At 38.8% G+C, this 21,175-nt stretch overlaps 1 protein-coding gene across 3 annotated transcripts in view; it reads left to right on the top strand.

Annotated features, from left to right (window-relative positions):
* Window positions 1–21,175, top strand: part of paplna (papilin a, proteoglycan-like sulfated glycoprotein) — a 51,048-nt gene that overhangs the window by 20,396 nt on the left and 9,477 nt on the right. For 2 of the 3 annotated variants that reach the window (XM_081394525.1, XM_081394526.1), the window contains 8 exons: window positions 9,195–9,399; window positions 9,766–9,942; window positions 12,249–12,399; window positions 13,336–13,419; window positions 14,586–14,751; window positions 14,976–15,063; window positions 18,562–18,682; window positions 19,032–19,353. In XM_081394525.1, the coding sequence (XP_081250651.1) occupies window positions 9,195–9,399; window positions 9,766–9,942; window positions 12,249–12,399; window positions 13,336–13,419; window positions 14,586–14,751; window positions 14,976–15,063; window positions 18,562–18,682; window positions 19,032–19,353 (1,314 nt within the window). The remainder of the gene's footprint in view (window positions 1–9,194; window positions 9,400–9,765; window positions 9,943–12,248; window positions 12,400–13,335; window positions 13,420–14,585; window positions 14,752–14,975; window positions 15,064–18,561; window positions 18,683–19,031; window positions 19,354–21,175) is intronic. The other variant, XM_081394527.1, reaches the window with a different exon arrangement.

Below are 21,175 nucleotides of genomic sequence, written 5' to 3' on the forward strand. Positions count from 1 at the left end.
GCAAAGAGGTTGGATGAATCCGTTAAAATGATGCTATGTGTAACAAATACCAGCCACGACTATCACTAAATGCCATATTTTTTTATTTTTAGGCTTACAATAACATCCAAAAGATTTGGGTCAATACTTTTTCTTTTTTTTATATATATATATTATTATTATTTATATTTTAAAAATATATTTTATTTATTTTATTCAGCAAGGATGCATTAAATTGATCAAAAGTGACAGACATTTACATTGTCACAAAATATTTTCCTGAAAAATAAATATGAATCACAGTTTCCACAAAAATATAAAGCTTCAACTGTTTTTAACATTGATAATAAACGTTTCTTGAGCAGCAAATCGAAATTATTTCTGAAGGATCATAAAAAATTATTTTAATCTAATATTTTAAACAATGTTATTCCACATCCTTCCCAATGCTGTCCTCCAAACAACGTGTAATAAAAAGCCTATGAAAACAAATATAGTGAATGTGTGTTATGCTGTAGGCCTACATTATTAGCAAAAAAAGGGTTAAAACATTACATTCTCAATCTTAAAATAACTGATGTCTTACTATTTTAAAGCAGAAATTAAAACGACTAAATTTAAATGATAATAAACAACAAAAGCACAAAATGTAGTTTCTGTGAGGTTTGAAGAACACAAACATTCACTCGTCTGAACATATTCCAACAATAGTGCCATTACTGTTACTGCTCACATAAATATGATTACTTGTGTTACATGTAGAATTTTAAACCTACACTTAAAGGTAGGGTAGGTAATCCTGTTCAGAAACATTTTTTTTTATACTGGGTGAAATGGTCCTTCCATTCTGATAGTAGTCAATACATTATGTGTTCAGAAAAAGGAATGAAAAAAATCTGACCTCTGTAGCAGCTGTAGGACAGTAAAAACTCTGACCAATCACTGCCATTCGGTGCGAATGTAAAGAACCAATCAGATGCCTTCATGTCTCGTGCCCGAGCACCACTGCGTGCACTCATCACGTCACCGTTCCCGGAAATATTCAGCTCACTACACCGAGTAAGCAGGAGTTTGCGGCACAATGGCTGAGAAAATGCAGCAAAAAGTACGAATGCCAGCTTTGCTACTTTGCTAAACTACTTCCTCGGACCCTGCCCGCACTCTTGAACGACCTCCTCTGCTTCGCCCTCGACCCGGAGTGGACCTGTCCTCGAACCGACGATACGGTACTTGTCACCGGAGTGTAACGTTAGTCCTCATCAGAGTCAACAATGTTTTCATCATGGAAACTTTTAAGTCAAGTCAAGTCATCTTCATTTATATAGCGCTTTTAACAATGTAGATTGTCTCAAAGCAGCTTTACAGAGATAAGCGTATAATTTAAGGTAACAGAGATTGTTTCGGCTTTCCAGCAGAGTTAAGTTATTTCCATCTAAAGTTAGTTTTAATTGATTTGGTTCCGTCGCAATGATCATTTGTTATTAAATTAGGGGCCGCTAAGACGACACCATTCTCTCTACACAGACTTTAAACGCGAACCTGTGAGAAACGCTGATGGCGGTCACATGCGCATTTAGAATGGGTTCTATAGTTATGTGCGTTTGAATATACGCAGGTTTGGAATTCCCTACAAGCCAAGCCTAAACAAAATACTTGTCTTTCCTTATAAATTTTGATAAGGAATTTTATTTTATTTGTTGCTTTGGGGTAGGACCGCAAGACGAATTTTCCCGACAACGCCTTATCTGTAGAGTGGTAGTGGGATCCTCCATAGGGAGAGACTAGTTGGCACTTCAGCACTGCGTTGTCATCGGTCCAGGTGAAGGTCCTTCGTCAGATCTGGATACGGCCTGGATCCGGCAGGCTGCAGGAAAAACCTTGGGATAAACACAGACACTAAAATTAGCGTAGATGCCATTCTTCTCATGATGTAACGAGTACATCAGGATTTTTGGGAAGTGTTCCCGGTTCCGGCTGACCTAATCTATGCAGCATAACATTAAATTATAGAAGTCTATAATGTATTATGTGAAAGCTAGGTCAAAGAGATGTGTCTTTAATCTGGCTTTGAACTGACAGAGTGTGTCTGCTTCCCGGACAATGGTAGGAAGACTGTTCCAGAGTTTTGGTGCTAAATAGGAAAAGGATCTACCGCCAGCAGTGGATTTTGATATTCTAGATATTATCAACTGGCCGGAATTTTGAGATCGCAATAGACGTGAAGGACTATAATGCGTTAAGAGCTCGCTCAAGTACTGCGGAGCTAAACCATTCAGTGCTTTGTAAGTAATCAGCAATATTTTAAATCTTGTACGATGTTTAATAGGGAGCCAGTGCAGTTTTGACAGAACCGGGCTAATATGGTCATACTTCCTGGTTCTGGTAAGAACTCGAGCTGCTGCGTTTTGGACCAGCTGTAGTTTGTTTATTAAGCGTGCAGGGCAACCACCCAGTAGAGCATTACAATAATCTAGCCTTGAGGTCATGAACGCATGAACTAATTGTTCCGCATTTGTCAATGAGAGCATATGACGTAATTTAGATATATTTTTAAGATGGAAAAACGCAGTTTTACAGATACTAGACACGTGACTTTCAAATCAAAGATTGGTATCAAAGAGCACACCCAGGTTCCTAACCAACGACGAAGACTTAACAGAGCAGCCATCAAGTGTTAGACAGTATTCTAGATTATTACGTGAGGAAGTTTTTTGTCCAATAATTAGAAACTCTGTTTTTTCAGAATTTAGAAGTAGGAAATTACAAGTCATCCAATTTTTTATATCCGCTATGCATTCCGTTAATTTTGTGAATTGATAAGTTTCGTTAGGTTTTGAAGAAATATAGAGCTGAGTATCGTCAGCATAACAGTGAAAGCTAATTCCATGTTTCCTAATGATATCTCCTAATGGTAGCATGTACAGAGTGAACAGCAGCGGTCCTAATACTGAGCCTTGTGGTACGCCATACTTAACCTGTGATCGATGAGACATCTCATCATTTACTGCTACAAACTGATAACGGTCAGATAAGTATGATTTAAACCATGCTAGTGCATTTCCTGTAATGCCAACATAATGTTCTAATCTATTTAAAAGAACGTTGTGGTCGATGGTGTCAAATGCAGCGCTAAGATCGAGTAACACTAATAGAGAGATACAACCACGATCGGATGATAAGAGCAAATCATTTGTGACTCTAACGAGAGCTGTTTCGGTACTATGGTACGGTCTAAATCCGGACTGGAAATCCTCGCAGATATCATTTCTTTCAAGAAAGGAACACAGTTGTGAGGATACTGCCTTTTCTAATATCTTTGACAGAAAAGGTAGATTCGAGATCGGCCTGTAATTGACTAATTCTGAAGGATCAAGTTGCGTTTTTTTAACAAGCGGTTTAATCAAAGCCAGCTTAAAGTTTTTTGGTACGTATCCTAGAGACAAAGACGAATTAATGATATTAAGAAGAGGATCTATGACCTCTGGAAGTATTTCTTTCAGTAGCTTAGTCGGTATAGGGTCTAACATACATGTTGTAGATTTAGATGATTTAATGAGTTTAGTAAATTCTTCCTCTCCTATAGCAACGAATGAATCAAATTTTTCCTCAGGGAGACTACAATGCACTGCCTGATGCGATACTGTAGTAGACGGTTGCATAGTTATAATTTTGTCCCTGATATTATCAATCTTATAAGTGAAGAAGTTCATAAAGTCATTACTGCTGTGTTGCTTGGAAACTTCGGTGCTTGAAGCTTTATTTTTCGTTAGTTTAGCCACCGTTTCAAATAAATACCTAGGATTATGTTTATTTTCTTCTAATAGGGTTGAAAAATAAGCAGATCTAGCAGCTTTTAAGGCCTCTCTGTAAGTAATTGAGCTCTCTTTCCATGAAATGCGAAATACCTCTAGTTTTGTTTTCTTCCAGTTGAGCTCCATTTCTCTGGCTGCTCTCTTAAGGGCCCGAGTGTGCTTGTTGTACCACGGCGTTGGACTATTTTCTTTAATCTTCTTTAAGCGCAACGGAGCAACTGTGTCTAAAGTGCTGGAAAAGAGAGAGTTAAACGTTTCTGTTGTAATATCTAGTTCTTCTAAGCTATCTGAGATGCTGAGATGATGAAACTGATTAGGAAGATTATTAATAAAGCAATCTTTAGTAGCAGAAGTGATAGGTCTCACATATTTGAAACACGGAGTCGGCTTTGCAGCCTTGGCTAAATGCAAATTACACGAGACTAGATAATGATCTGAGATGTCATCGCTCTGCTGCAAAATTTCAACGGCATCCACATCTATTCCGCGTGATAATATTAGATCTAGAGTATGATTACGACGATGAGTAGGTCCTGACACGTGTTGTCTAACTCCAATTGAATTTACAATGTCTTTAAATGCCAATCCCAATGCACCTTTTTCATTATCGATGTGTATATTAAAATCACCAACAATTAGTACTTTATCTGCAGTCAATATTAATTCTGATAGAAAGTCCGCAAATTCTTTGATAAAGTCTGTATGGTGCCCTGGTGGCCTGTATACAGTAGCCAGCACGAATCTCAAACGTGATTTATCGTTTACACTATATATTTTTACATTAAGCACCAATGCTTCAAAAGAATTATATTTAAAACTTGATTTCTTAGTGGTTTTGAAACTATTACTATAGATTACAGCAACACCACCCCCTTTGCGTTTCAGACGAGGCTCATGTTTATAACAGTAATCTTGCGGGGTGGACTCATTTAAAGTAATGTAATCGTTTGGTTTTAGCCAGGTTTCTGTCAAACACAGCACATCTAGGTTATTATCTGAAATCATATCATTAACAATGAGTGCTTTTGAAGTAAGCGATCGAATATTCAGCAACCCAAGCTTTAGCATTTGCTCATCTGTATTATAGCTGTTTTTTATTTGTTGAACATCAATTAAATTTTTAACCTTAGTTGGGTTTAAACGTTTTTTGGATTTCCAAATTCGGGGAACAGACACAGTCTCTATATGATGATAGCTAGGTGAAAGAGGCTCTATGTGATGGGATTTATCTGACCTTGGTGACGTGAGGCCGCTAGCAGATGGTCGGTTTAGCCAGTCTGTCTGCTTCCTGACCTGAGCCCCAGATTGTCATGTTTGAGCTCTAAGACTATGAGCCATATTACTAGAGAGAAGAGCAGCACCATCCCAGGAGGGATGAATACCATCTCTTTTCAACAGGTCAGGTTTGCCCCAAAAACTTTTCCAATTGTCTATGAATTCTATATTATTAAGCAAAACACCGTATATGTTATGACTCTTACACGAAATTCACCTTCATCACAGTTTAGCTGATGGTAATGGAAAAACGTGTATCAATGCAACCTAGCTTTGCCTTATAAATATAGCTCGTTACCTATAGCCTAAATATAGCTCGTTACCGAATCAAACAAAATATATTTTAAACTTTACCAGTATCGATATGCTAGCTTGATAGTGAGTACTAAAAGCCATCTTATTTGTTTATATTCATAGTGATAAAGTTAGGTATTTTATTACATGTGATTCTGACATGATGTCACTGCATGCACTGTGCTCCTTCCTCTCCACTCGTCTCAGGTAAATAAATGCGTCTTCAGCTGAGCCTGAGCGTTTGGCGTCGCGCGTTCATGTGTTTTGGGGGCGTGGCTTTGGAAGGAGCCCAGATGGGAGGGGGTGGAGTGAATGGAAATAATGAGCTGTGTTTACAACAGTCGTGAGAGGTCTACAGACACTCGATTTTTATACTTTCTTTTTCAGAGTACTTACATTTTAATTATGTATTGGTATATAAAGACAGTTTAAACAAATTTGGAATGTTTTTTTTTTAGAAAAATCCTACCTACCCTAATCTAGGCATCAAAGGCAAATCTAATTACCTTTGATGACTCTACTCTAAAATCTATTTATTGGATTGGTGCGAACGATGGACGGATGCTGGTCCCATCAGGATTAGATGACTCGCTAGTCCCTGACATATCCCAAGCCCTCCCTCCTCCACTGAACCAACCCAGCCTCAGTTCTCCTTCACCGCCGCTGGTCCCCCCAACATCAAGTCTCCATCCTCGACACTGGTTCCACCCAATCTCATGTCTCCTCCGTCGACCACTGGTCCCGCTTTGTCTTCTCTTCGCCACCTGGGTCTAAACCTCTTCCAGCTCCACCTCAGTCAGTCAGGCTCCTGGCTCCACCCTGGCTTCTCCCTCCATCGGTTCTGCCATGGGTCTTTGTCCTAATATCTCTGATCTGGGTCACTCCACGGTTCCTCCCTTCATCATCTACTGCCTGGCTTCTCCTTCCATTGGCTCCTCGGGACACTCCCTGGGCGCTTCTCATTTCTTATTTGTGCATCCTTGTTTCCTTTCCTTGCTTCCTTTCCTCGCGTCTCAGCCCCACACCCTGTAGGGTGGGAGGGAAGGCTGCAAGGAAAGAAAATGAGTATGGAGGAATCGAAGAAAAGCTTATTTGTATATTGGAATATTCTTGATCACTCAAGCGTCACTTCAAAGCGTCATCAGCTGTGCTCAAAGGCTCTGCGCCTATGTTGTTACAGTTTGGTTATTTGGGAAATTAATAAATAATAAAGAGAAAGCGGAAGAGGGGATTAATGGAACGTTCAGCCTGAGTTAAGTTTGAGACTTAGTTTGCGTGTTCCTGTTTTCCTTTGTAGTAGTTCCTGTTTCCTTTTGTTCCAGTCACTAGTTTGCTTACATAGTTACTAATTAACATCCACCTGTGTCTCATTTAGTTGCCAATTATCTTATCACCCTTTTGTATTTAAGTCCTCTTGAGTTAGTCTTTAGTTGTCGGTCTTTGTCTATGGCAATGTGCTTTCTGTTTCTTTGTTATTGGATTTTACTCTCTTCTTCTTGGATTATCTTCTTTTTTTGGATTAAATAAATCTGATGCTTGCCTGCTCTTTGCCTGCTACAACGTGACAATAGGAATAAATTACATTTTAAAATATATTAAAATAGAAAATAAATATTTTTAAATTGTCATAATATTTCACAAAATTATTGTTTTTACTGTATTTTGATCAAATAAATGCAGCCTTGGTGAGCATAAGAGACTTCTTTCAAAACATTAAAAAATCTACCCCAAATTTTGAATGGTAGTGTATATTAACAATATTTCTAAATGTATATGTTAAATGCACTTAAATGTATTATATTATTTATTTACATAACTGTCCTTTACAGTATAGTAGCCTTACATGTCTATTTAAAATTATATTATCATCTTATTTAGTGAGAGCCCGCGCTCTGCTGTTGATCTGTTGACGATATCGATATCAGATGAATTCAAAATTCACAAAGAAACTGTGATATTATTTACATGTTCATGCCATTGCACACCACAGATTTATACTGAAAAGTAAAATGACCAGTTAATGTTGAAAAGATAACATTTTCAGGAAAGAAATATGTGCTAAATGGAAAACGTTAATGTATTCATGCTTTACCACTTCTGGTTTATCCTGTATTTTGTTGTAATATGAAAGCAACGTATTAAATTCAATTAGGATTTTGTGTGCATAAAACAACAGAAAAATGTGTCACATAAATTTAAATGTATTGAATGAATGTCTATGTATTCTCCATTCTGTTGCGAGATAAAAGTAGCCACATAAAAATGATTATGAATGAAAAACACAGTCCCTTTAGTAGATCATCTAAGACTTTTTTTTCTTTTTTTTATGCAACCCTAGTAAATCATGGCCTGAATGTATTATATAGATGTTTTGTTGACGAGTCCACTATCTGGGTGTCTTCTGTGTTCTTTTGATTTAGTTTGCCTTGTTTATCTGAATATATGTGCGTGTGAAGCAGAAAGCAGCATTTGGTCTTTAAAGGCAAAAAGATCCTTTGACTTGTCATGGCGGCGTCCTCTGGGATTTTCCTGTGATGTTTCTGTACAGAAACCTGAAACTGTTGTGGTCCCTGAGCAGATCGACCTGCCAGAGAACATGTGCTTCTGCTTTTCCCCCGTGACTCATGTCTTCATATTTTTCCTCTCATCTTCAGGTTTCTGGGAGCACCTGCTTGACTTTGACAGGCAAAGTGTTTCTGTAGAACACTTGCTTTTCCTTCTAATTTCCCAGAACGCACAAATCTTTATATGTTTGTTTAATGTATGTGTCGTGGTGTGAAGGCCTATTTGTAAACTAGTAAAACAGCTTTTGTCCTTGAACTCAAATATTCTAGGTTAAATGTAATTTTTGTGGCATGCTATCGATTACCACAGTAAATAATTTTGACTTGTCTGTCTTGTTGTAAAAAAACTTAAATATGGGTAACAATTTATGTTAATCTCAACATTTACTTGTGCGTTATTCAAAAGTTGTATCTGTTAATATTTAATGGACCTGAGCTGGCATGAACAAAGAACAGCTGTATTTTTATTTACCAATTTCAACAAAGATTAATAAATACTGTTAATTAATAAAAACATTTATTGTCCATCGTAAGTTACAAGTAACATTAACTAATGAGAACTTATTGTAAAGTGTTACCAAAATATGTACTGAAAAAAACACTAAATATGATAACATCTAAATTAAGTGGTTTTGTCACAAACTTCAATTGAAGGAGATTTGGAGAATATTTAAGGTAACAATTGGGTTATTAATATTTCCAGGGTGTTTTTACATCTGTGCATGTAAAACAGTATCCAACAACCTTGTGAATATTAGAGAGTATATTGCTTTTAATATATATATCACACTATCACACAGTTTCTTAACACTTGAATATTACATGTATTAGCATTAAAATCTAATTTGATAGAATCAATAACAACCCATATTACTGGGTTGTTACTTTCGCTCGGTGTCTGTGTTTACCAGAATGGCACATGGGAGGAATGTTAAAGTGCTGTTTACATGGAGCAAGCTATCCTGCAATTACTTCTGTAATACATAATCAAAAGTTAATCTGCTAGAAAAGCATTCCCAGCTCAAAAGGATGGATTATGCTTTGGCTCACTTGCCATTGAAAGCGCATTACTGTAAATTGCATTTACCAACGAGAGACGAGTCAAAAATATTTGTGTGCTAATAGATCTTAAATTGTATTCAACCTAGAATATTCAAATAGTCCATGCATGTTAATGACCCAAAGCTGAAGTGTGCAGCTTCTGTCATAGTAAACGCTAACTCACTCTGATTGTGCTTGCTGTTTGGTGATGTGTGTGTCCGTGCGCCAGCTGGACGACTGGCGAGTGGAGCCCGTGTCCGGTGACGTGTGGCGGGGGTCTTCAGGTGAGGAGAGTGGAGTGTATGTCTCACGACTCTGCAGGATCGCGAGTGGTTGAGGATTCTCAGTGTGCTGCTTACGCTCCCAGACCTCTCAGCCAACACAACTGCAACACGCAGAAATGCGCTCAATACAGCATCTCCGGCTGGAGTCAGGTATGCAAAACTACATGTAATGTTAATTTCAGCATTTACTAATACAATATTAAAATCAAAAGTTTTATCTGTTAATATTATTTAATGGACCTTAGCTGACATGACCTAAAAATGAACAGTTGTATTTTTATTAACTGACATTAACAAAGATTATTAAATACTGTAACAAATGTAGTACTCATTAATAGTTAATATTAGGTAATGCATTAACTAAAATGTGCTTAGTTGTCATTAAAATGAATGTCACAATGTGAAAACATCTTAATGGTTCTTAAGCAGGTTTAATTCTCTAGTATTGACATATGACATTTCTAACATTACTAGTATGCCATTGCTTCAAATTCAAAGATGTTGATGTTTTTGTAGTGTTCTGTGACATGCGGCTCTGGGAAACAGATGCGAGATGTAGTGTGTGTGGGTTCAGACGGAGCTTCTCTGGAAGACTATGCATGCGGGACTCAACCAAAGCCAGCCGGGACACAGGACTGTGAGATGCCCGTCTGCAGGAGCCCCATTGGCTGGCATATAGGAGACTGGGGCCTGGTGAGCAATAATCCACTCCTTAAAGGCACAATATGTACGATTGTTGGATTCAAATATCCAAAAACCACACGAACACTGTTATTTATTTTGTTGACTTGTGTACTTACATTATCCCAGATGTTTCCAATAATGTTTAAATCCAGAGAAATACGCAATTTCAACCAGTATACGGGCCGTGTCATTGCGTCGCCTATCAATGACATTATACCCGCGTTACCCTCAAATTCGGTTATATTTTGCAGAAACCATGGAAAAAACAAAGACACTTTAATATATCTGAGCGAACGCACAGAGCAACATTATAACATCATTTTCAACATACAAATGTAAATGATAAAACAGCGCTGCGTTACCCCTACTTACGCTTGACCGAAAGAATCTGAAGAGGCGTCTGCGACCAGTGTTGCCAACTTAGCACTTTGTCGATATTTTTAGCGACTTTTCAGACCTCTTTAGCGATTTTTTTTTCAAAAATGCGACTAGTGACAAATCTTGCGACTTTTTGGACAAACCTCAGTAACCTCCAAATGTTGCCAATACTGTCCTGCGAGCGCAAGCTCTTGCTTTCTCCCTGCCGTCACTCTCTCTACCCTGTTCAGTGAATGGCTGAGAGGAGCAGCAGCACATTTATCTGCTTTTCTTTTGTTTTATATTTAAGAATTTAGCTTGACCATTTTAATTTCCTTTCTTTTCTTGTGCTTATACTTGTAATACTCACTATCACAAAGCTTTAGTTCATCCAGTTCCCGAACTCTCTCAATTCAGATAATTTTCCACATAGGCCTATAAAAAAATTTAGTCATTCACTTTATCATAGCTACTCGTTCTATTGTCTGACAAAAAAAAAAAAAAAAAAAAAAAAAATATATATATATATATATATATATATATATATATATATATATATATATATATATATATATATATATATATAGGAAATGAGAACAGCTTTATTTGACATTCGGCTATATTATATTATATTATATTATATTATATTATATTATATTATATTATATTATATTACATTATATTATATTATATTATATACTGCATGTGAGCATTCATTTAGAGAGAAAACGCATTAAGCAGGCAGAGCGCAAGTACGACGCGGTGACGTCATGAATATGCTAATTGACGTATGACGTCATCTAGCGATATTTAGCAACTTTTAGGGAAGGCGTTAGCTACTTTCCTTTGAAAATAGTTGGCAACACTGTCTGCGACATAATAAAAGCTCCACTGCTCTCGAGCCGTGTGTCGCGCTCGTCTCTCATTAGCAATCACTCCTGCGTCTTCGTTCCACTCCCACAGCACTCGGCCCTGCTCTGCTTCATACCACAGTAACGTTAAAGGGGGGGTGAAATGCTCATTTTCACTCAATCTCCTGTTAATCTTGAGTACCTATAGAGTAATATTGCATCCTTCATATCTCCAAAAAGTATTTAGTTTTATTATATTTATAAAAGAAAGATAGGCTGTACCGAGTCTTTCCGGAAAAAAACGAGCGGCTGGGGGCGGGCCGTGTGGGCGGAGCTAAAGCTGTGTTAACGCGCCGAGCTAACAACACACAGGGACAATTGTTCAACAGTTTTACTCACCGTTCCAACGCACGACCGCGAACCTTTATCATTGTGACTGCTCGATCCTTAAGCATTAGACGATCTGGGCTTTGTTTATAAAACAATCATCGTCGAAATGCAGGGAACAACAGTCTTATACATCTCCGTTTATGCTCAGGAAAACAAACTCCATCCACGGGTTCCTTAACGCCGGGTTCTTTGGGAATCTGTGCAGGGTTGTCTTGCCCTGGCAACCAAAAACACACTTCTTTGGTGACATTGACTTCCCAAAAGCCGGGCAGGGCGCTTTGATGGCGAACTGCTTTCACTCTCTTGCTCTGGTCTACGAGTGTGCGCGCGCCCGCGATCTTACCAGAGAAGTGCCCTTAGGACCCATATAAGGAAATTCCGCTCTATCTTAGGTAAGACAGAGCCATACTCGAAAAAAACTTTCCGAAGCTTGTGACAAACCGGAAGGAGTATTTTTGGAACAAAAATACTCCTTCAAACGTACAACTTAGTTTTTGAAACTTTGTCCATGTTTAGCATGGGAATCCATCTCTTTACCAGTGTAAAAAACTCAGTATGCGTGAAATAGCATTTCACCCCCCCTTTAACAATCTCATCCATGAATATTATTTCTCTCTGTGCCTTTAAGTACAGACAAACCTTTGGAAATGCATGCATCCTCCCTCTTAATTATATATGACATAACCTTACCCGCTCTCTCTCTCTCTCTCTCTCAAGTGCTCTAAGAGCTGTGGCTCGGGGCTGCGGGAACGGCAGGTGATCTGTTCAGACAGACAGAGAAACCTGTACAGGGTAGAGGAGTGCCAGGCCAAACCCAAACCTCCCACCGTTGAAAGCTGCAACGCTCAGCCTTGTTACAGGCCTCAGGGTACACAACACCTCTATGCAACACCCCTACAACACGCCATATGCGCCTCAGCACATTCATTTTAGGCCTTTTATATGCTCCCAAGATCTCCACTCATGGTAACAGACACATATTTACTTAGCTATCTAAATGGGGACATTGCATAGACTTCTATTGTTTTATATATAGGCCTACAGGTAGTTATAAAAACTATAACCTAACCCCAGCCAATTTTTACAATTTAAGAAAAGAAAACAAACAAACAAACAAACCTGTTTTTACAAATGAGGACATCCCCAAAAGAATGTTTTTGAAGATTTTGTCAGGTTTAACTCACTTCTGGGTACATAAGTAGGTAAATTACTGAATAACCATCTAACACATGGTGCATGATCACCTCAAAAAATGTTTATTGACTTATTTAGAGTTTTATGTTTCTGACAGAATTATTTCTGAAAGATCATGTGACACTGACACTGGAGTTAATGGTGCTGAAAATTTAGTTTTGCATCACAGGAGTAAATTACATTTTAAAATATATTAAAATATATAGCAGTTATTTTAAATTGTAATATCATTTCACAATATTACTGTTTTTACTATATTTTTGATCAAATAAATGCAGCAAAAGAGACTTCTTTCAAAATCATAAAAAAATGGTATTCATTCCTAACTTTTGACAACTAGTGTAGAGATGTACTTAAGTCTCTCTCTCTCTCTCTCTCTCTCTCTCTCTCTCTCTCTCTCTCTCTCTCTCTCTCTCTCTCTCTCTCTCTCTCTCTCTCTCTCTCTCTCTCTCTCTCTCTCTCTCTCTCTCTCTCTCTCTCTCTCTCTCTCTCTCTCTCTCTCTCTCTCTCTCTCTCTCTCTCTCTCTCTCTCTCTCTCTCTCTCTCTCTCTCTCTCTCTCTCTCTCTCTCTCTCTCTCTCTCTCTCCCTCTCATATATTGGTATGAACAGAGGTGCCCAGCATGCAGGACCCAACAGGTTATGATAACACCATTCAAGGCTTCCTGCCGTATGTCCTTGAGGATCCCTCTCTAGGTTTGTTTCTGTAATAGTTGTCATCTTTCCATTAATACATGACATGCTTTTTTCTCATTGTATGGCTGATCTTAATCTGGGGCCGTATAAATCTTCTCAAAAATGCTCTTGAGAATAGGCTTAAAGGGATAGTTCACTTTGAAATTAAAGAAACCGAACAGTATTTATATCGTTTTTATCTCTTGTACACTTTCCGGTGCTTGCGCAGACTAAGCCAGATCACTTGGATGTGGCTGTGTACAAGAGGTAAAAACGATATAAATACTGTTCGTTTTCTCACACTAACCGCTCGTTTTGTGTCTTAGGCCATCAATGTGTACTTACGATGGGGAATTGTTTAATTTGGACCTCTCTGTGCATGCTCTTTGAGGTGGTGACCATAGACCTGCATTATATGACTGACAGACAAGAACGGTTTGACTTAAAAATATCAAAATTGAAACTACTGCGGAAACAAAGACACCTACATCTTGGATGCCCTTGAGGCAAGCTAAAACATACCAAATTTTAATTTCAAAGTGAACTATCCCTTTAAGCTTTGACCTAAGTGTAAAAAAATTCTTAGTTAAAAGTAGGACTTGTTTAAGAGTAGGAGCTATTTATAAAGAAGCTAAAAGCAACTTTCACCAAAGTCTAAGACTGACTCTTAGGTCTTAGACTCCTGGGAACAACTCCAGGGAAGCTTGCAATCCTCATTAAAGCGGCTTGCCTTTGCTTCACGGTTTGAAGATCAGTTGGAAAGTCAATGAACTGCCATACAGTAGAGGTCAAAAGTGTTGACCAGCCTGGGAAAATTGATGTTCACACTTTTTAAATTATTTTATAAAAATGTTAAAGATTTTGTTATCAGATTGTGCAGACATCATTTTTGGCTAGGATGTCATACAAAGAAATTATGAACATGCAAAAAAAAAAAAAAAAATTAAATGTTAATAATCTCAATAGGTTTTCCCACCGTCACAATTACTACAAAATATAAACTTTTCTTCTGTCCACTTGACAAATCTGATCAAATTTGTTTAGGATCCTGTAATAAGGTGTTTAAAAGATGACATTCAAGTGACCCATACATTTTATCAGACACTTTCTGTTTTTATGAAGAAGCTCTATGTCTGCAGGAAACATTTAATAAGGTCCTTGTTATTTTTTATTATCTAACACAACAGAAACTCATCAAAACAATCCAGTCCAAAGTCCTCACGGCACAACTCTCACCGTTCACTGTAGCCAGACTCAATATGGCTGCTGTCCTGATGGAAGTACCCCAGCCAGTGGACCTCAGCGCCAAGGCTGTCCCCAGGACCAAGGCCTAGCATCCTGCACATGGAGCAGGTACACATGGATGTGGATGAGTTTATTACAGACACTAATTGAGAAACATTTATATTTCTGAAACAAAACAATCTGCTGGTTTCTCAATATAATCCCAATCCTATACAATACAATATTTGTGGCACAATGCTTATTGTCCTACATGGAATAATTTGACTTTAGTATCTTACAACTATGTGTTTTACCAGAAATGTAATGCAAATGCATATCAACACTTCTTTCAGGTACGGTTGTTGTCATGATGGTGTGACCATTGCCCAAGGCCCCAACAAGGAGGGCTGTCCAGATTCCTTGCCACACTGGTCTCCAGCAGTGAGTATTCCATTTGCTGATATCAAATTTGGCTGGAATCATCCAGAACAGTGTTCCAGCTGCTGTTGTTCCTGTTCCTGTCCAGTTTTTGCCTGTTCCATTTTGTTTCCAGTGTATTAAGAAGCTCCTTCAGTTTTCATGACAGTAAGCATTATGTGTCCTCAATAGTCAGTGGTGGATGATGGTAGAGGTAACATATTCGGCTCGGCTCTCAAAGAGTGCAGTCCTACCTCACTTGCCTGCTCTTTGTGAAATCAACTCAAACTCAAACTTTATTTATAAAGCACTTTCAAAACCACAAGGTAAACCAAAGTGCTGTTTATAGCAAAGGAAACAATTACACAAAACATTACATAAAAGACCAAACTAAAAACAACCAGCCAAATCAGCATACCCAATATAAACTTTAAATGTTAATGAAAATAAATGTCTTAAGACTGCTTTTAAGAACATCAATTGAGTCAGCAGATTCAATTGTAAGGTCCACCCAGTTGGCCCAACGATGGTCTCCAATGGTGTGGCTGAAAGTTGCCTGTGCATTCTGTCATTTGAAAGAAATTTCAAAGTAATTTTATTCCCATTAAACTTTGATCTGATCACACCCTCAAATTTAGGTTGGAACGCCAATTGATTTTTGACCATTTATTACACGGTTCTGTGGAATATTTGATTCTGGTTGGTTAATCGCGCCATCTAGCGGTATGTTATTCCCAGACAAGACAGTCCTGATCACCCTGCCGGGGTTTATTCTGAGATAACAACCGGCTGGATGTACATTATCGCTTACTTACTGTATATAACCATTTATTTAGACATTTGATTATTCTATTTAATTCTTGACATAACGTAATCTACTAAAGTTAATAATTTCAGAGTAAGTCACAATAAGTCACTACCGAATCGCGCTGAGCCTTTTGCAACATTTCTTTAAATACTCAGACAAAGACAAAACAAAACGTCCTCCAAATGGGGAAATTAACTAATTAACATTTATCAAGGTCCCAGACTAGGGTAGATTACACCTTAGTGGATACAGAAGGTAATTAACATGATAGACCTGGGAAAAGGGCTCATCCTTCACCGTAAGCAAAGTAGCTCTAATCTTTTAAAACCTTGAGTACCATTTGGGTTACCAATATGGGGATAAGACCATTGTACCAGTTGCACTGAGACACTGAGACACAGATGATACATGTATAGTGCTTTATGGTAATTGTTCACATTAAACCATATAGATTTTTGGGTGAGTTTCAGTTGATCAGGGTGATCTCAGTATGTGGAGAAAAGAAAGAGGGGAAGAGAGATTGAAGGGAAAGAAATGCAGATAAGACAATACTGAGGTGTGATATGTTATAAAATGTTAATTTCCAGAAAAGTCCTTTGTTTTCTCTCCGAGTCCAGACAGCTCAGTACCAGCATTACACAATCTTTAATGGCAACCCGTTTCACAGTCTAGGAGCTACAACAGAAAAAGCACAATCACCATTGCATATCAGACAAACTCAAGGAACAGTAAAACAGAGCAGGTCTGGTGAATAAACAGACTTTAGAGGTTTATAAAAAAACTAATTTAAAATAACAAATGCTGTAAAATATACAAACTAAATGACACACAATCCTGTTTCTGATATACACATTTTTTATGACATTGTAATAAACAGCATTCTCCAGACAATAGTAAGGTGCATCCATGCCTATGTTTCCCAACATCTCTCTCCCATTGAGAGACACATTCAAAACAAGACTCATGGGTTGGACTCCATGGAGGGAGAGTTGAAGCCTGAGCAATGGACTGAGGACCTTGACAATAGGGGCCCAGTGAATCAGAGTCACTACACACTTCAAGGCAGTTGTGTTGGAAGTAAATTCTGCAGGAAGGTGGCCTTCCAGAAGCAGGATTGGAAACCCCTGCTCCAGATCATCATATTGCATGGAAAGGCCATGGGTAAACCTTTTCCGGAATATCGCCTGCAGGCTCATACAGGACGTGGTCCCAATGAGCTGCCATCAGGAAACCATCAAGTTGTAAATTCAGTGGAGTAATGCAAAACTGTACACTCTCCCATTTGGAGTGAATCTAAATAATATGCCACCGAACTATTCAATTCAATTCAATTCAAATTTATTTGTATAGCGCTTTTCACAATACATATTGTTTCAAAGCAGCTTTACAGAAAGTGCATTTCAGAAATGTACATAGAGAAATACAGTTAGTTAATCACGTATTGATTTAGGGCATAAACATATCGCCAGCGTCGAGTCGTCTCTTCACAGGTGACGAGTCGTCTCTGCACGGGTGTTGGAGAATCTGTAGTTTCCATGAGAGGCTGGATACAAACTGGAGCTGACGATCTGTATTTACCTTGGGACTAGCGTCCCGAGATAACAACAGAAAAGCATATGGGAAATAATTAGCGTAGCTGCTATTCGCAATATTAATGCATTCAATCTGATTCAACTGTAGTATAAAAGGTAAGTATTATGTGAATGCTTGGCTAAAGAGATGCGTCTTTAATCTAGTTTTAAACTGGGAGAGCGAGTCTGAGCCTCGAACAATATCAGGAAGGCCATTCCAGAGTTTAGGAGCTAAATGTGAAAACGCCCTCCCTCCTTTGGTGGACTTAGATATCCTAGGAATGACCAGAAGCCTCGAATTTAGTGATCTTAAAGAGCGCGATGGATTGTAGGGCGATAGAAGATCCGTTAAATATCGCCAGCGTCGAGTCGTCTCTGCACGGGTGTTGGAGAATCTGTAGTTTCCATGAGAGGCTGGATACAAACTGGAGCTGACGATCAAACTACTTAGATCAAACCCCCAGAGAACACTTTGGAGGCAGTGCAGCAAGGGAAAATTACCTCCCAGATGGACATGGCCCATGAGCAGGGTGATGACATAAGTCTTCGGAGGAGAAGTTGGCTGGCAGACAGTGGCTTTAAAGAAAGCAAGCAGCTTGACTGTATGCCAAACAGATCAGCACCAAACCAAAAAACCTACCCCTTAAGATGGTCTCAAATACGTTCTCACCACATTATTTTTGACCCTTCAAGTTCATGAAAAGATTGGCCTACTGATTTTCAATGTCCAGCAGTCTGTGAGTGAGCTTAGTTTTTCATCTGACTTTTCACCTCCTACTTATGTTCCTCGAGGTCTTGCCCTCCCTGACTGTAATTATTTTTGTTGGTACATATAGGTCATGTTGACTTGACAGTCTTGCTCTTAGATTGTGGAGTGTAGAGTTTCTAAGATCTAAGAGCTTTCTTTCTTTATTAAAGATTATTTTGGGGAAGTTAATTGGCACTACTTTATGGATCTATTGCTTGGAAACCATTTTTGTGGAACTGTGAGTTACTTTTGTTACCGGGTTACATTTATTATTCAGTCTTTGATATGCTGTTTACATTTGAATTTGGACACATACCCTCTGAAATATATTCCCTAATGTCTTGCCCTGTCTTTGTCTGTCTGTTTCTTTTGTTTCTTGTATTTTATCTACAAAGTCAGATACCATACCGTCTGCAACCACAGACTGCCATACATCCACCTACGGTTGCTGCTATGATGGTGTGACGGCAGCTGGTGGTACTCATGGGGAGGGGTGCTTGAACACCCCCACCAATGGTAAGTCACAATATAGACAAAGTGATCACCTCTCTTTCAATTTTTTACTTTTTAAAACAAAGTTACGCCAATGGTTGAAGTCAAGACTAGCTCAGTTGAGTCTGAGGCAAGATCAAGACCAGAAGAAGGGAAAGTCCAAGACCAACACAATGAAAATATGAGCCAAGACCAAGACATTGAAATACTCAAAGCCAAGGAACTCTTCTGGTCTTGGTCTTGGTCTTGACTTGGACTTGAATGACCTGGTTGGACCTCAACACTGGTGTTTGAGGAAAGTTACTGACCTATCAAACTTTTTAGAACAGATTATTGTCATATTGCATATGTCTTTTACCCATCTGCCCCTCAGCACAGCATTGTGACCTACCTCATATGGTTGGGCCATGCGATCAGTGGACGTCCCGTTACTACTATGACCGCTCTGCCTCACAATGCATGCACTTCTGGTATGGTGGCTGCCATGGCAACAGCAACAACTTCGCCTCGGAGGAGGAATGCCAGAAGATGTGCCTGAGATCGGAGCTAAGCCAGCGGGACCAGGCGCATGTCTTGCAGCACAGTGGACGTCGCTTCCCTGCACGTATCAATCTCAGTTCTAGCGGCGCGACCCATGGGCACCGGGCTCACCGACTGGCCCACAGTGCCATGCAGCAGAGCAGCCCCGCTGCCAGGTAAGATTATCCAACTTGCCCTGGATCACTCTACTCCTCTCCCAGGCCCAATCCCAAGCCCCTGCAAGTTCTCTTTTGCTGTCTGCCCTTCACGCCCTGCTGAAGAGCCAAGAGAGGAGCCCGCAGGACATGCACAGAGACTTACATAGGCGTGATAAATGCATATGCTTTTTAGTGAGCATTGCTTCACTAACAGCAGTTCAGCATATGTACACACAGGATCCAAAATTAACTTCAATCTGCCAGTGGTGAGTGAGAATGTCGTAAATATTCTTGATGGTCATGAAGCTGACTTTTGTCCTCAATTGTATCACACGCACCATCATATACAGGCTAGATTGGTCTATCAGTAAAAAGGCATATTTTTTTTATTTGGTGGCTAATGTGAGGAATATTCCATATAAGTGGCATCATTTGGAGTAGTGGAGATAAAGAAAAACTTGAAGCATCCTAGATACAATTAAACTTAAATATTTGTATGTCTTTGATTGGAATCACTCGCAATCAGCGAGCATTATACTATCATTCATAAAGTTTGACTTTAACCAGGTGTGATGTTAAGTTCCTAAAAAGTTACTGGCCAACTAGAAAGTTTTTGTTACCAGAGTTAATTTTGGACCCTATGTACACACTCATAACATTATCTAAAACACATTTGTCTGGCAATTCTAATGCAGTGTAATGCCATTTGATGTATTATGACTTGCCTCACGCTTCTTAATCATACTAATCTACTGCATCAACATGCACTCTCCCTATAGAAGTTGACAGCCGTCACTGTGATGTGTTGGACAATGCTGTGCTTTCGGGACTGCTTTATTTGCCCAGACTCAGACTCAAACCTCCTTTCTCTGATGCTTTTAGTTTTGTTTAGTTTACCTCCCCTTCCCATCCCCAGGTCTGTGTGTGGTACATGATTTCATTAGTGTGATTAATAAAATCTGCTGTGAGGTCCCAGTCATCCTTGACTATCTCTCTGTGTCTCTCCCAAATCCTGCCCTTACAAATTAGCTGTATGTTGATACAAGTAGACTGTAAATGTGTGAAACAGAATGTTGTAGAGTAGAACACCTCACCTTTAAGGCCCTGATATACTCACAATGGAGTTATTTTTGGTTCTTTGCTTAGGGGTAAAAAGAAGCTTGAAATACCTACTGCACACTTTCCTCTCAAAATAACAAAATAAATATAAGCAAAAATGACATTGGTGAGAAAACAGCAGTTAAGAAAGCATCTGATCATAGCGATGAGGTCAGAAAGTCCAGGTTCAGAAAGTAAAAGTCCTCCTCAGTATTTTGTTCCAATCACCTGGATTTGCTATTTCAGACAGGAGAGAGAACAAATTAGTGAAATCAGCTGACTGAGTTCATGGGTGGAATAAACATATGGCAGGACTTCTACTCTTTGGCCCCTGGATTTCCCACCTCTGCCAGCTCTGCAATACAGATCTCCAGTAAAGTCACATCATGTTTATTACAGGGCACTTTATATAATAGACTGTTTTAAAGCAGCAGCTTTACAGTATTAAACATGAAAAATCAGTGTTGTTTTAAATTAGTATTACCACTTACGTTTCTACTATTAAACAGCTCTCCAGTGTGCTCGTGTTTTTACTTGCATCTGACCTTGACGAACTGAACAGAAGAAATTAACTGGAGAAGATTTATACCTCAAAGAAGGCGGAGTCTCAGAGCCACACCCACCTATTATGTGTTTACCAGCCAGGGCGAACTTTTCCAGAGAGTTCCCATTGGCAAGCTGTTCTGAACTCCTGAAACAAACTCAAAACGAACTTATTTTGGCCTGATTTTGTTCAAAATGA

The sequence above is a fragment of the Scardinius erythrophthalmus genome (assembly GCF_964197995.2).
Source record: "Scardinius erythrophthalmus genome assembly, chromosome: 19".
NCBI lineage: Eukaryota > Metazoa > Chordata > Actinopteri > Cypriniformes > Leuciscidae > Scardinius > Scardinius erythrophthalmus.